This window comes from Suillus fuscotomentosus (assembly GCF_016647785.1).
Source record: "Suillus fuscotomentosus strain FC203 chromosome Unknown F5891scaffold_31, whole genome shotgun sequence".
NCBI classification, from domain to species: domain Eukaryota; kingdom Fungi; phylum Basidiomycota; class Agaricomycetes; order Boletales; family Suillaceae; genus Suillus; species Suillus fuscotomentosus.
In genome coordinates, this window is record NW_024539543.1 from 435,711 (window position 1) to 452,798 (window position 17,088).

A 17,088-nucleotide genomic window follows, 5' to 3' on the forward strand; every position below is an offset into this window, starting at 1 on the left:
CCTCGGCGACATGGAGACATACCTTGGCGAACTGCAAACTCGTTGCTGCTGCGACATCGTCAGTCGAATACTCCATTTCAAAGAGGTCAAAAGATGTCTTTCACACACATCACTGGCATGAGCCTTCTTAACTATCGAGCGGTCAACGCATCAAGATGGCAGTGTAATTTTAAATACTAAATACTGCGGACCATTGAGTTTGAATTTAGTTGATTGCGGTCGTGATGATAGATTTTACCACTCACTAGATGTACTACCAGCCGGAAAGTGACTTGGTAAAAGATACTTTGGCCGCCTGAGGCAGTAGTATCCCCAATAGTCAACTAGTAATATCATGCTCGTTTCCGAGGCACATAAAATTGTTATTACTAATTTGGTCTTTAGTCAAACTACATATTGATTAATCCAGAACGCACCTGGCAATAACTATTAATACCAGTACTTACCTCGGTGGTCGTTTTTTCAAGGTGCCGTTTTGAAGTAACCAACCTCTTTGCAATGGATATCAGACTTCCTGCGGCCGGCACTCTCCGGACAACTTCTGCCACCGTCGCCACCGACCAACTTTCAACTTTCATCTCAGCACAGACAGTTGAGACATAGCGTGTTTTATTCACCTTGTAATTTGAATCAAACAACGCTTTTACAGAGTCACATTAGATTCTTGCGTCGCTTGAGGTAGCCCCCTCCTGCTATCAATTGCATTAGCCACCTGAAGGCCTGACTCACAGTGTTCGGGCGATTGAACATATATATACAAGTCACTCCACCCTATCAAAAACATGCACTCACCGCTCATAACTGTCCAGATACAACTACAAGTCTTAAACGCAAGATGTTCAAAAAGCCTCCCTAACCAAGCTTCAAATTTGGTCCCTCGCGACATTCAACCCGCGGTAGTGCTTAGTCGCTCTGAATATCTGGATCAGATAAAAAGCTTAGACAATGGATGAGAACAAGGTGCGTCCGGAAATCCTTAGCATTTTCTGCAGCAAGTTAGATCTGATTTTGAAGTGCAGAAATCGAGGGTGACTTCAACCTTCTTTTCTCCGACTCGTCTCGCCTTCTAACACTATGGCATGGCCGACCAACTCACTGGAAATTAAACATCGTGTCTCCTCGCTCCTGGGTGTTCTTACTTCATCACCTTCCGAGCATCCATCAGAGAAGTGCCGCGTGTGAGTACTAAATTTTGAGCACCTTTATCCAGGCTTATGTGCTCAGTTCTTAAACAGTATATCAATTTTTTTCCAATGCTGCTCCTCGTAATTCAGTCCTCCGCTTGCCTATTTACACCATGTTACGCCGCCAACAATGGAGAGCTTGAGACTTTACGTTCATCCAGCAAGATGTCGAGGAGTTGTTACAAGAATTGGATATGTCTGGGGAAGAGCGCAGTCAATTGTTCAAGTCCATTGCTGATGCATTCATACAATGTGGCCAGCCGTACGTATTCTTCCATTTGACTGATCAAGGTTGTGGTTGACATCTGACTCATACAGGGAAACCGCTTATCACCACACGCTTCTTACGTCTCTTCATCACCATCCTCTTCCCCTGAAAGTCAATCTGCAGCGATCGATGTCATAGCCTTGGCATTGTACTCACCCACCTTGTTCTACTTTGACCCATTGTTCAAGTTGGACGCTGTTGTCTCTGCGAAAGATCACGAGGCTTTCTCACTTCTCCAGGTGTTTTTAAGTAGTGGTCTACCAGAATTACATTCGTCGCTCGAAAGCCATCCCGCTATTCTCGAAAAATATGGTAAGTCGGTTCATTATGATTAATACCACACATTTAAACCATTAATGGGCCTGCAGAACTCGACTGAGCATAGCTTGAGCGGCGGATACGTCTTCTGTCATTTGTGTCACTGTTTTGCACACATCGGGCATGACCCGCCGTATTCAGAGGTCGCGTCGATCTTGCAGATTGATTTGAGTGAAGTAGAGAAGTGGGCGATCGATGGTACGTCCTCTTGGCATCCTGTCGTTTATAATAATCTTTGAATATTGATTCGTACCTGTCTTCTTGCTGGAAAGCTCTCGCAAACTACTCAATCTCCACACGTTTACCGTTCGTCAGCGCGCACGTTTGAGCGAGAGCAATGGGAGGCGTGTTGTTACGTAGAAGGCGGGCCTAGCGAGCGTGCTGGGGTTTGTTACTAGTGCACGAAAATGCGGTAACGGTTCGGCTGTGGGTGAAGTCGTGCAACAGGTCACGCAGACAGGTGAGAGCATACCGCGTGGCCTACATCAGGGTTCCTCTGGTCAGCGAATCAAGGCCATGGTTGTTGACTGCAATATGAGGGAAAGCTGGTGAAGTTCATCCGAAGTTCTGAACATGGCTTCGGCTTTGATCTAACTCTCTGCTTACTGAGACGAGAGAACTGTGGTTTGGGCACTATCAACGCCCAGAGGTGTTCATTACAGCAATACTGCGCAGTCAACATCAAGGGACTTCTGTATCAATATATGTTCCCGTCAGCTACGCAATCACTTGTCACTACCGGTAGTGTTTTGCTTGGGAGTGCTGCTACGTACTATACAGATTCGATGTGTATGCACCAACTCAAACAAACATCATATAATTCCACTCGCTGACAAGACGTACATAACAGACCATTGTACATCGAACTACCTCAGAATTTTAACTGGACCAAGGTAGATACTTGATCTGGTAACACTGACATGCGCTGGCAGCGAGGCGCCTGCAATTACAGCCCAAATAGCAGGTTGTCTCATCACTTTCACCCCGTATTTTTCCTGCCTTAATCTGACTCCACTGAGGGTGGTGATCAATGATGGCGACAAAAAGTTGATAGGAAAGATACGGTAGTCTGGTAGATTAATCTGATTCTACAGCTGAGGGTGGTAATCAATGATGGTGATAAAAAGTTGACTACCACTCGTTTCATATATATATAGATGTTGAGTGTGCTAACCCGATCCTTCTTGTATGATCTTGCAATGTGAAATATATAATAAGAAGGCTCAACGTTCAACCATGTTGACATGAGTGCGCTCCCGTTCCTTGCTCGCTGTGATGTCATGGCGGTACCGTGTCATAACTTCGTCTTCATGAGTTACCACGGACAACTGTGTGTGATCAAGTCAAATTTATTGTAGCATAAATGATAATGTACAGCAGCTAAAATTACAGTCGTCAAACAGATAAGGCCATCCAAATACTCCTCCCGCCTCGCGACAGACTGATCCTGTAAATTACACACGTAGCGAACTCTACCAGACCCACCCCCACCAGTTATCTTGTACGGTCCAAGCCTCGCTCCATGAACGACACTGGATAAACCACATGATAAGACATCACACTGTGACATCCGCAGATGATATGTCGGACAATGGAATATGAACGAAGTCGCTAGTAGAGCCGCGTGAACGTTGGTTTGTCTGCCAGAGATGGTTGTGCATGCGTGTGGCAACAGTCGCAAGGGCTATGAACTGGATACTGTACATGGGTGTACATTTCGAGTGTGATTAGTAGGAATACCCAGTAGAATGCAGAGGTGCATACCCATCCAAAACGGTCTGGTATGTTTCCTGGGGCGCATAACATTAACGGCGCATCATAGAAGACCTGTAGAATATTCACGCACCTGGAGGAGCAACGATGTGAAGATGTTCATTATCGAGAATACTTCGGGAAATAGAATGATCATGGATGAGCACAGAAAAATAGCGCATACGAGTGTTCACTCACGGAAAACGCAAGCATAATATAATATGTTATGGTTCATCAGGACAATGTACAGACGGCTTGTGTTTCTCCACCAGCTTTGTATGGCACGTATGAGCGTGAGGATCATGAGTCCTGGGGAGAACACCTGTCAGCGCCTGTTGGTACACATATATGCTCCTGGCTACCCAGTCCGAACACAGAAAAGAGAACAAATGGGATAAACATCCGGTCACTGGTTGAGCTCTGGTAGCACCCTGTGATGCTCGGGATCGGGCTGGTCACATCTGTGGAAGTGAAAAGAATGTTTCAGCTACACCAGAGGGAAGGTGAGAGTGCGTACATGCTACGGAGGCGGTAGCGTCGACGATAATGCTGACGGATCCTACGAGACACAACTGGCTGATTGATTTACCACTAGCTTGTGCATGGTGAGTGGATTTGGAACTCACGAGATAGGTGACCACGATGGCTGCGAGCAAGATTTTGTTTTTGTTCCAGAACACATATGTCCTGATGATGAAAAAACCTGGATAAATCGGATCAGCAACATGCATATCTTAGGGAGGAAGAAGAGATACAATCGGCGCAAGTGGCTGCTATCATGCCGAGCACTGTGAGAGAAAGTAGGCTGCCCTCAGCAAGGTTGTACATAGATGAATGTACCATGGACGTACCTGAGGTAATATTGACCAACATCCCGCATTTCTGGCGAAGTCACAGAGTAAGTCGTTCGTTCTCATTAACTCTCCACCTCATCACATACAACTGGGTTCTCATTCGGGGTAAAGCTCACTGAAAAACAAGTGTTAATCGATTGATCAGGGCGATATGTGCTGGAGCGGAACGCACTATATAGACCTGTGATGATAAAGATAAAGGGAAGGTATTTTGTAACAATATACAAGCATTTCGTCTTGCTCCAGTTCGATCGAAGCAAAAACGTCCACTTCGTATATCATATTGTCTGTATCAAAACTAAGGCGTATCACGGAAGAAATGTATTACCTCTTCATGAAGTGAACATGCATAATCATAGATCTGGATAAGCGAGTTTGGCAGCGGACATGAATAGATGGAAATTAAAGCCTACCCAGAATGTAACCATCGACGCTGAGCTGCATCAGGACAAATAGTGTGACGTTCAGACAGTATTACGCACTATACATGTACTGGTGTGCATGACTTGTGAGTTATGATTCATCCTCGTATCGACAAGGAGACATACCTTGGCAAACTGCAAACTCCTTGCTGCTGCGACATCGTCAGTTGAATACTCCATTTCAAAGAGGTCAAAAGATGTCTTTCGGACACATCACTGGCATGAGCCTTCTTAACGATTGAGCGTAAGCTCATCAGAATGGCAGCATAAATAGTCCTAAATACCGTGATCCCGGACCATTGATGCATCGATGATCGAATGAGCTCGAGTTTAAATTTAGTTTACTGCAGCCGTGATGAAGCGTTTCATCGTTCACCGCCGCAAACACCGGCCGAAGAGCAACTTGATAAAAGATACGGCCATCGACGCCTGGGGCAGTAGATCCCTATATAAAAGATCATGCTCTACTCCGCACATGCATTGTTTTGTCTATGGTAGAACTACACAATAAATCCAGAACGCACCCAATAACAATTCTTGCTAGAAAAAAGTGCAGGTCTGAAATGTTTCGTTGTGCCTCTGTACTGTCACGGTTGTCTCCAGTGCCATGGGTTTTATTTTGTGTAGGAAATGAGAGGCAGTGGAAGACAGCAGAGCTTGGACACTATAAGAGGTTCGTGAAGCTTAGAGTAATGCGGGTCAAGTAAACGCGACACATCGTTTTCTCAACACCACGAAGCCCACAATTGTACAACGTACCAATTTCAATGGAATCTTGTCAAGCAATGATCATGTCACGGTATATTCCTTGTAGGGATGAACTGACAAGATGCTATTATGAAAGCGGAAGTTAAAGCGTAGACAAAAATTAACATATCGTATGGTGGTAAAAGAAAGGCACAGGATAACACTGACCACTACGGCTAAAAAGATTGTTGTTCAAAATTTCACAGCAAAGTTCACTATCAGACCGCATAACAATGAAAACTCAGAATGCCCACGTGATAGTAGGCGAAACACACGACGGATCGTATCGTATGAGACATAACGATAATGATCCGTATTTGTTAAGACTAGTTCGTGCATTACTTGTCATTTAACAATGCACGATATAAGAACAATCCTGCGTACCTCGACGTCATTCTCAGCAAGAGCGTTATCTTCGACAGCATGAATAGGATAGAAAGGCATTGGGCTTGCGCGCGCAAGAAGCGATACTGAACGGAGTTTGAATCAAGTGGAGATTTAAAGGTCAATTAAATACGAACCACAAGCAATCAGAAAGATAGCAAGGGCTGGGAATGAGATGAGTTTGGGTGCCATCTCCTGTGGCCAAGGAAAATGTGCAGGGAGGTTGTTAGACAAATCTGAGCCAGAGGATACAAGAGCAGCGCACCGTTACTAGGAGTGGATAAGATGCGACAGTAGAAAGACGGGACTAACAGACCATTGTGACCCTTTTATCCATCGTTGATGACGAAAAAGGATAAATGATAGAGAAGCTTACTTTATACACTGCAAAGAGTATTTCAAGGGCTGAGCGCTAGGCTGATCGCCGCCGCCTTATGGCATTTCAACAAGGAAGATCAAACTTTCATCAGACCAGAGTCTTATTGTTTCGCAGCCTCCTAAACATGCGACAGCCAAGTAGTTCACCAATGAGAACATTGCACCTGACATCGTGTCCTATCTCTAAACACGCTGTTAATCGCAGAGACACTGGGACAGTCACGTACGTGTCCGGCTAATGCTATGAAGCCCGCAAGACGGCACCACTGTACCTGTTTGATCGCTGTCCGTCTCGACGTGGTCCCAAAAGGTTCCCTCGTGGTACTGTCGTGCAGTATCCAATGATCATTAGCAACGAACACAATATGGAATTGTGTTGAATAGTCAAATGATCCAGTGGCGTCTGATATGAAGCGTTACGCAGCAAGATCAGACAATAACGCGGGAGTGTGGTCATCGCCTGATATGATATGGCTTGGAAAAGATTGCGAGCGAAGGAAACAAAGAAGGGACCCCGAAGTTGAGAACTTTGTTTTGTAGTGGCAGTGACTGAACGTTTGAACGATAAACGATTTTAATTGGCTGACGACACATAGAACGCCTGCACCATGTGCATATTACATAAACAATGATCACTTCCATACGGTAATTGCGCCGTTGGTCTACCAGATTAATCATGATGATTCTAGAGTTTCTGGTACTACTAGGAAGAACCCAGCTGATGCTATCTCCGCCATCGCATCTTTGTTCCAGTGTCCATCACTACTGTTACTATGGACTGATGCTTGCCATGGACCGTGGTCGCTCTTTCAATTCAGCCTTCTCTGTACTGTCGGTAGAGTTCATCAACGGGGGTCACGGTGCACTACCGTATAACATTGGGGTGGTCTAAGTACCGCTGTTCAAAGACTTATCTCTTGCTTACATCGAATGGATTCAGTCTAGCGTGTTTGTGCACTAATTTTGTTCAAATCATAGTGCTGTCAGCTTGGTCAGACTCGGAGGTGGTGGCCATGAAGTCGCAGGTGACGCGGACGTACCAAGGACATATCAAGGCAAGGGGGTTGAGTATTCATGTGAGTGATCTGATCAGGACGTGTTATATTCTGGTCTGTTGTTTGATGCCTTGTTCAAGATAAATTGATTGTATCATTGTAATCTTAATAAACTTTGGATGAGCTGTTATATTTTTCGACCGAATGGCATCATGATTAGAGACAGAGCGCGACACCGCTTTTCACTATCAACATCTTGAAATCAGTGACTTTGATTTATATATACATCACCCTTGGCACAACCTCTGCTTTTTACCTCGATGACACTTTGACCAATCAACTCCATCAGCACAGGATATTCATTCCTATGCAATGATCTCGTGATAGAAGCACTGGTATGCTGGTATATCTAGCACGAACGCCATCGTTGACATTGTATACCCACCAAGCTCGCCACTCCCTGACATCAATTCTTTGAATATGACCGCGGTCTTAAACGATCCCAGTCTGTGGCCATTGATCTATTCCTATCGAGTCATCAGCTATTTTGTAGGTTCGTGGAGAACAAGTCAGATTCTTTTTGCAATGTCTTACTCGATCTTCGACTGTGGTTTCGCAGTTGCAGCCTCTACTGCAGTGGTGTATGATTGGGGTGAGCAACTTCGTGCTCAGCGAGCGATTTATTTGACGTCTCACACCTTCATGTTATGCTCTAGTACTCGCAATCGGACAAGAGGTATAGGCTTATCTATCTCAGTACTCATATCACTGATAACGATTTCGTAGTTTGAATTGGTCTGGGTGAGTAGACTCTTATCAGAAGAACCACGTGATACAAAATAATTTGAAACAGAAACAACGTTGGTCACTGATGACGGTCCTATATCTCACTGTAGGTGGCTCATGTTTCAAGTTTAGTTAACGAGTTGTGCTGACCTCAGGATATTCTAGCTGCGTTTAGCTGGAATACTATTTTGCGTGTATGTCTAACAAGTTGACACTTCGCATTGCGCTAACCATAACTTCTTACGATCAGCCTTAACATACTGTGTATGTATCCTCACATGTACCGCATTTGTATCTTCTGAACTACCGCGTACAGCGACTAACCCATCAATCTTGCTGACGGATACGGTGAGTATTCTCTACCCATATTTGTTGTTTTCCATATAACTAACTATACTCGTACGGTAGGGGTAAGTGAGCTTTTCGACTGGGTTGTTCATTCTAACCGTCGAAAAAGCTGTAGGTTTGTTCAAGTCTTCCGATGCTCATCTGTAACCGGATTTCTCAGGTGCTATTCTCGCTCTCGCACAAGAATGGACATCTTTCGCTGTGTATATCATGTTGGGTGGTGAGCTACTCAGCTGCCTCAGTGATATTGACTTGGCTGAGTACCATGCAAGTTATCGTCATAGCTCGTCTGCATGTCATATACCAGTCAAGAAAGATCCTCATTCTTCTGGTGATAGTCTTCGTGACCGTCACAATTGCCTGTGGATTGGTCACTGGGATAGTCGGCATGAATTTTTCGTACGGTAAGCTGTGCCCAGTGATGAAATACTCAATGCACGTCAGGCTGATGAGATACATACCAGAGGAGGTCATCTTCTCCGGCACCTACCAGTGCACTAGCGAAGGATCGTCTGGAATCCTCCTATTAGCCCTACCTTGGGTATTTTACACTGCATGGGCTATCCTCGGACTGTCTCTTGCAGGCTGGATTGCTTTCAGGCATTCCCGTAGAATGAAACGATGGTCCATGAATGACCGTCTCACGGCGCTGATAAAAACACACATGTTTTACTTTATAATGTGCGCTCTTCCTTTGAACTCTAATTATCATCCCCCTGAGGTTCTGCATGTGCTAGATTTACTGCTGCTTGTTGCTTGAACCTCGGTTTACTTTCTCCAAAAATATCTGTACGCCGAACCAGCTATATCTGTATCTGATCACTCATTGTTTTTACAGAGCTTCACTTCCCTGGGAGTTGATATTTATTATGGCATTCTTGAAATTGTCCTGTTCGTGCAGATGTTTGTTCTGGGACCATGTCTCATTCTTAACATCCGAGAATACAACAATAACGTTACGGCCACTTCTGACGCAGGAATCGGCATACCATTACTTTCCAGGAACGCACACACAACATGTCGACTAACAGTGATGTGTGACATAGAGGTCGAACAGCATGTGACGGGTACTCTGCAGGGAGTATGAGAGACTCGTCGTTGTATTGATGGATTGGTATGCCGAAGTGGGTTTGGGAGAGAAGTAGATGTAGAAAAATCATTGTTATCATACCAATGATATCGGGGACTCTACCTGAACCCTTCCTGGTGATTCAGACGGAGCGGGGACTAGGAATGAGGAAGGGAATTCGGCCTCAACTATAATTTATTACAACGTGTATACTTGATGCCCCATGTAAGGAACTATGTATATTATTAGGAACTTCATACCATTTATGTTATGGTTCACCGGGACAACGTATTAGTATACATGATCATGTGTAGGAACAGAATTATATCGACCTATAGTTGTCACGGTCACGATGTCGAGAACTCAAGGGATCACTGACTCCGGCTCTAGCACACGTCCTGAATCCGTCGCCTCGTACAGTGGAGATGATGAGTACGAAGGCCATTCAAATTTACTTCCCACCCCGCGACAGATTCATCTCATAAGTTAGACATGTAACGAACTCATCCAAACCCACCCCTACCAGTCATCTTGTACGGTCCAAGCCTCGCCCCACGAACGACACAGAATAAGCCACAGGATAAGACATCACGCTGTGGTGGGATTTGCAAATGAGATATCGGACATTGGAATATGCACTAGGGCGCTAGAGCTGTGTGAATGTTGGTTCGTCTGCCAGAGATGGAGGTGCATGCGCGTGGCGAGGGTCGCAAGGATCATGAACTGGAAACTGCACGTGGGTGTACGTTTCGAGTATTGTCAGTAGGAATACGCAGCAGGACGTGAAGGTGCATACTCATACAACATGGAGGACTGGGGGCAGAACATCAACAGCTCGGTCATAAAAGGTATTTGGGATGCACGTACATGGAGAAGCAATGATGTGAATATGTTCGCCACCGAGAACACTTCGGGGAAGAGAATCGCCATGGGTGAGCACAGAAACACGGCGCGTGCAAGTGTTCACTCACGAAGACCGCATGCATAATATGCTATGTTGTGGTTCACCAGGACAACGTACAGACGATTTGGGTTTACCCGCCAGCTGTGTATGGCGCATATGAGCGTGAGGGTTACGAGAACTGAGGAGAACACCTGTCAGGATGTGTTTGTGCATATATGCTCCTGGTAACCCACCCAGATCGAACACGGAAAAGAGAAGAAATGGTATGAAGAACCGGAAAGTGGTGGAACTCTGGTAGCACCCTGTAATACCTGGGATCGCGCTAGTCGGATCTGTGAAAGTGAACAGAATGTTTCAGTGGTCGTGGAACACCAGAGAGAAGGTGAGAGTGTGTACATGTTGCGGGAGCAGTAGTAGCAAAGGTAAGGCCGGTGGAGGCCCCAATAAAAGTCTGGTTGATGCATCTATCACTAGTATGGGTGTGGTGATTGGATTGGGGACTCACGAAAAAGGCGTAGAGCATGGCTGCGAGCAAGATTCTATTGTTGTTCCAGAGCACATATGTTCTGAGGATGAAAAACCCTGGATGAACAAGATGAGAGACGCACACATAGTATGGGGAAACGAGAGATACATTCGGAGAAAATGACTAATACTAAATTGAGGCCTGTAGGAGGAAAGTAGTAGTCTTCGGTAAGGACGTGCATACATGAATGTACCATGCACGTACCTAGTTCGGCATTGTCCAACACCAAGCATTTCTACCGAATCATGCAATAAGTCATTCGTTCTCGTTACTCTTCATCGCATCACATATGTAAGGAGTCCATATCCTCTGCACCCCGACTAACGCTTCATAATAAAATTCAGGACTTATGTCCGACATCCGCGTGACTCATTGACGCGAACAAGCATCACGCTTCGCGTCCGAGTCACGCGGACACATTCTCTTTCCTTACCTTCACCCTCTCGTTATGCTCAACGACGAGCTCGGTCTTTCACCCTTATTCATAACTATACCCTGGACTTATCACCAAACCATCTCTCGTCATTTCAGCTTAGTTTCATTCCTTCGCCCCAAAAACAGTCAAACACCAAATGCTTCTCGTCATTCCTGTGCACGGCGAGCTGCCTATTACTATCTTTTATTCAAAACTAACATACATTCACTCATTTCCGTTACTTTTACCCTGTCAGGCTCAACGCCACCACTCTCTGTCTCCCTGAAAACTTCACTTTCGTAAACAAGGACCCTTACTCTCGTGTACTTAAAAAAACGGCCTTGTACGCTTACTTTGAACATTGGTTGCTTTCCCCACCATGAGTCCGTGTCAGATCCTAAGACAGTCCTATCACAGCGAGCTTCGCAATTCCCTCTTCGGACTCAGCATCAGCCTTATATATTTGGAGCCCACCGCGAGGGAATTGCTTTCGAGCTCCCCTTGCACCCCCGAGTTCGATTTATCGAACTCTCCTTCTTGTTAAACTCTTTCCGTGATTACTAAATACTGTCATCCCAACGCGCAGTATCGTCTTCAACAGAATCAGCCAACTGCGCTGGCACTCCTGAAGAACGCCCCCTCCCCTAAGAAACCCAGAACCCGCGCCAATACTGTCACCACTGCCTTTCCCCATTACTATCTTCAACAAACAACTGCTCCTCCTCCTAATCAGATTGACGCTTTCCGAACACCAACTCGCGCGGCTAGCTCCAAACAGCAAGTAGACACATCAGATATTCCATCCGAATCTTCTATATCCGAAGACGACACTATAAGCCAACTACCTTATTTCAACACCTTATTTCCGCCCCTTCCTTCTCAACCTTCATTCGTCCTCAGACCCGCAGTTTTCGACCCCGAGACACCAAAGCACCCTCCTTTACCTCCCCAACCTCATAATACCCCAACACACTCGCATCCTACAACTGTCCCGCCCATTCCAAAACCTCAGTTTGTCCCCAAAAACGAGTCGTTACCCCCTCAACCACCAGCACCCGCAGCAGTTCAGGCAGCGACAGTATCTGTTCCACCAGTACCAACGGTCACCCAACCCTCCAATACCTCTCACCCTATCCAAAATCCGTCTTCGTCAAAACCCGCATCCATCATGTCGACGAACATTAAAGGCATATCTGCCATGCCTGGACCAGGCTCTAGCAAAGCTCCGTCTTTCAGTGGCGAGACGTCCGAGCTGTTAGAATTCTTAGAATTGTTCGAAGACTTAGCCACGTCTTGCGGACTTACTGACGTCGACAAATGCAAAATGATAGTTCGATATGTCAATCTCAAGACTAAAAGATTCTGGGTTACACTCACGGGATACGAGAGTAGGGATTTTGGTATCTTCAAAACGAACATCATCAGACAATACCCGGGAGCAGCCAAAGGCGCGAGATACACCATTCGTGACCTCGAACGCGTCATCCTCAATACAGCGGAATCTGATGTCTCTACGGAGACGGAACTAGTACAGTACTATCGACAATTCCGTCCTATAGCTGTATGGCTGGTAGCTAACTCCAAAATCTCAGAACGTGAGCGAGACCGTTACTTCTGGCAAGGCCTTCCCCATTCCGCTCGACTTGCGATAGCACAGCGACTGCAGCACACGGAGACGAACTATACTCGCAACGAAGCCACTAACTTTGAGAAGGTAGTTGAAGCAGGACGATTTGTGCTTTCGGACGATGCGTTCGATGCTGATCTGAACGAACCTATCGCTTCCCGCATCAAACTGATTAGAGATGGACGCACGCAGAAGGCTCGACCAACGCGACAAACCTGGGATTCAGATGAGGAAGAGGAGAGAAAAGAAGCTAGAAAGGAAGTCTATATGAAGCACGTCGCGTTCACTCCACCCCCATCAGCTCCTGTCAAGAACACCATCGACGAAGTCGAAGCATTGGCCCGCAAGATGCATGGCCTTGATATCGGTGATGTCGCGTATTCTGGATGCTATACTCGACTTGTTTGCTTAGCTCCAGCAGCCGCGCAGGCATGGGCACCCCCAAAAACTAGACAGCTCGTTAATACGCCTGCCCCAGTCCTTAATGCACTACCCTACCTTCCCCTTCCCCCAATTCCGTCCTCATCCAATCACACACCCAACGCCAAGTGCTTCTTCTGCGGCGGGCCCCATGTTATGCGAACCTGCTCTACAGCAGGGGACTACTTACGTGCAGGAAGGATTGTCCGTGACGGGCCATACTTCGCCTATCCAGATCACTCGCGTATACGGCGTTACGGGGACGAGACTTTTCAGCAGGTCATTGACGCACGATATGCCTCAGCTCAGCCATCAACGCCTGCTACAGGAGCGAACTCAATCGTCCTCGACAATCCTCGACGAGAACCCACCTCGCAACCCGTCTCCTCTGACATTCCTGGTTCTGCCTTCATCACCGAATCCTTCTTTCTGCAGTGCGAACCAGTGACGTCGAACCACGCCGTGATCGTAACAGTCGAAGACGAGGAAGACCAGAGGGAAGTAGAGACACTTGCTGTCACAAGGTCTAAGTCTAAGGCGATCGGCAACCAGGAACGAGCTCTTCCACCAGTACCACCTCCTCCTTCACAGTCTGTTTCGATTCCCGCTCCTTCCGACTCTACCAAACCCGCCATCATCGAGCCAAAGAAGGAGCCCGCCTTTAGGTACGAATCGAAAGCCACCTCACCTAATGCCGCCAAACGACTCTACGAGGCCATCCTCAACACACCCATCCAGCACATAATGATATCCAATCTCTTATCCATCAGCCCGGATCTAAGGAAGGAAGCTGTTGAACATTCACGCACTCACAGAGTACCTACACCCACGACGACACTCTCGACCAATGCCTCCGCAACCAGCACAACTAATTCCCCTCCACTCCAAATCGAACATGCAACGCCCTTGAGAGAGATCCGTGTCACGCTGAATGGCTCTCATTCAGAATTGGCGCTGTTGGACGAAGGATCCGAAATCGTCGTCATTCAACAAGACGTCTGGCAAAAGACTAACGCACCTATCAATCAAGATGTGCGGATGCGCATGCAGACCACAAATGGAGGCTCGCAGGAGATGGCCGGATGCTTGGAGATGTTAGAAATAGATGTAGAGGGCATCAAGACTTGGGCTCACGCCTATGTAGTACCAGAGGCTCCTTACCGTTTGCTTTTAGGACGACCCTGGCAGCATCTCGTTCGTCTTTCAAAAATCGAGGATACCGATGGTGTGCACGTCTCAGTTCACGACCCACGGGATCACAACAACACGCGAACCGTCAAGACAACTCCTCGTCCCTGGGCCCACCCATCCCTTGCACTGACCGCCTCAGTATTCTCCCCCATTATTCCCTTTCCACCCTTTATACCGACAAGTTCGATGGATATCCATCACGCCATTAAATTGTTTGGTGACATTATCGCTGGTTCCCCAACACAGCGTATCCGAGAGAACAAGATCGAGAGAGCAAATGATCAGTATTGCGCAAATCTCGGCATGAAGATCAACGCCAAACTTGAAGGCGTCAATTCACTGCCAAACCCGCAACAAGTCCTGACTATCCTGCCGACAAGTTCTACCGATATCTATCATGCTACCCCCCCCATTATCTCTTCAACCACCTCCTCATATTACCTATCTACAACTCGTCTAATTACGCCTATTCCCACATCCCGTCTCGTCTTCTCATCCTTCGCCGAGTTCCTCCTCCAATCCCACTTCAACATTGACCCAGTCCGTCGCACCTTCGCTTATAAGAAGGTCGCCAACAAGGTAAAACCGGTGGCAACGACGATGCCAGCACACGCGCGGATCATCCGTCGTTTTCCAGAAGACCCTCTCGCCTCTCTACCATCCCTTTCTCCCACACCCCCAGCATTCATACCCGGCACCCGTCTTACCCAAGAACGAATGGACAAGCTCGGAGTTTTCAAAAACGAATTCCTCCTTCCTGAAGAACGAAAACTCGCCGCTCATGTTCTGATGAACAACGAGTTTGCACTTGCATGGGACGAGTCGGAAAAAGGACGCTTTCGAGACGACTATTTTCCCCCAGTGATCATCCCTACCATCGAGCACGTACCTTGGGTACACCGGCAGCCACCCATTCCTCCTGGTATCAAAGAAGAAGTCATCAAGCTCATCAAATCTAAGATTGCGTCCGGTGTCTACGAACCCTCCAACTCCTCCTACCAGTCCCGCTGGTTTTGCGTCGCAAAGAAGAGCGGTGCTGTACGAATTGTGCATGACCTTCAACAGCTAAATTCTGTAACAGTCAAGGACGCCGCATCAATGCCATATGTAGAGTTGTTCGCAGAACAATGCGCAGGACGCGCTATATATTCTATGATGGACTTATTCGTAGGGTTCGATCATCGAGCGCTTGCAGAAGAATCACGTGACATTACCACTTTCCAAACTCCTCTCGGCACTTATCATTTGACAGTCCTTCCTCAGGGATGGACAGACTCCCCCGCAGTCTTCCAGAACGATGTCGCGTTCATCCTGCAAGCAGAGACGGAGATAGCCCCAAATTTTCAGGATGATGTCAATGTTCTTGGACCTCGGACTCGTTATGAGCGCCCTGATGGCACTTACAAAGTAATCCCCGAGAATCCAGGAATTCGCAAGTTCGTCTGGATGCATTGCCTCGATGCAAATCGCGTCCTCCATCGTCTCCGACATGTGGGAGCTACAGTATCAGCTAAAAAGTTATACCTTTGCATTCCGGAAGTACTCGTAGTCGGGCAACTATGCACGTACGAGGGTCGAGTCCCAGATCATTCTAAAGTCTCTAAGATAACTCACTGGCCCTCCTGCTCAACTCATACTGAAGTGCGCGGATTTCTCGGTACTGCAGGGACTGTGCGAAACTGGATTAAAGACTATGCACTCCTGTCACGACCACTCACTCTCCTAACCCGGACAAACACTCCGTTCAATTGGTCCATTGAAGCGCAGCAAGCAATGGATGCCATCAAAGCCGCGATCACCTCATCTTCAGCAATCCGTCCTATCGATTATACTTCAGGAGACGAAGTCATTCTGGCCGTGGATTCCTCTCACATTGCGTGTGGGTGGATACTCTTTCAAAACTCCAACGGCAAGCGCTACCCATCGCGTTTTGGGTCAATTACTTGGAACGAGCGCGAGTCGAGGTACTCCCAAGCTAAGATCGAGTTATATGGGTTGTTCCGAGCATTGCGAGCAGCTAAAGTATGGTTAATCGGCCTCAAAACGTTCACAGTTGAGGTAGACGCCAAATACCTCAAAGGCATGCTTCGTAATCCAGATATCCAACCAAACACCGCTATGAATCGTTGGTTAGCAGGTATCGCATTGTTTCACTTCAAACTCCGACACATACCAGGTGCCAAACATCTTGCGCCTGATGGTCTCTCACGACGACCTATAGCCCCAGAAGACAAGGACGAACAAGACGAAACCTCTGAGGACGTAGAAGAATGGTTAGATGATGTTTTGGGATGCAGCGCGTGGGTGGGAGAAGACCCAGCACTTGTGTATGGCGAAACGATGGAAACAAGATCTATTCTCACCATCGCAGAAACTCAAACCCCCAGATTCCACTAGATGCACACACAGCTCGACGCGACCAAGAACTTTTAGCGATCCATTCTTACCTTCAGACCCTATCCATTCCTTCTAGCATTCTACCTTCCCTTCGCCCTCGATT

General features: G+C 46.9%; 3 protein-coding genes across 3 annotated transcripts; 2 read left to right on the top strand and 1 right to left on the bottom strand.

Annotated features, from left to right (window-relative positions):
* Positions 1-1,378: 1,378 nt before the first annotated feature.
* F5891DRAFT_1189517 (uncharacterized protein) lies at positions 1,379-1,831 on the top strand (the record flags this gene model as incomplete). Its single annotated transcript, XM_041367179.1, has 3 exons — positions 1,379-1,450; positions 1,503-1,764; positions 1,821-1,831. The coding sequence occupies 3 exons, from the start codon at positions 1,379-1,381 to the stop codon at positions 1,829-1,831; spliced, it is 345 nt and encodes a 114-aa protein (XP_041225286.1).
* Positions 1,832-3,261: 1,430 nt separating this feature from the next.
* Positions 3,262-5,053, bottom strand: F5891DRAFT_1278761 (uncharacterized protein). The gene is made up of 15 exons (XM_041370335.1): positions 4,925-5,053; positions 4,859-4,868; positions 4,790-4,809; positions 4,705-4,737; positions 4,549-4,645; positions 4,463-4,491; positions 4,374-4,404; positions 4,278-4,310; positions 4,149-4,225; positions 4,040-4,094; positions 3,885-3,983; positions 3,721-3,831; positions 3,617-3,657; positions 3,535-3,560; positions 3,262-3,468 (listed from the first exon to the last, which is right to left on the bottom strand). The coding sequence occupies exons 1-15, from the start codon at positions 4,976-4,978 to the stop codon at positions 3,327-3,329; spliced, it is 858 nt and encodes a 285-aa protein (XP_041225287.1). The 5' UTR covers positions 4,979-5,053; the 3' UTR covers positions 3,262-3,326.
* Positions 5,054-6,942: 1,889 nt separating this feature from the next.
* Positions 6,943-7,481, top strand: F5891DRAFT_1038139 (uncharacterized protein). The gene has a single exon (XM_041361884.1). The coding sequence runs from the start codon at positions 6,984-6,986 to the stop codon at positions 7,197-7,199; it is 216 nt and encodes a 71-aa protein (XP_041225288.1). The 5' UTR covers positions 6,943-6,983; the 3' UTR covers positions 7,200-7,481.
* Positions 7,482-17,088: the final 9,607 nt, after the last annotated feature.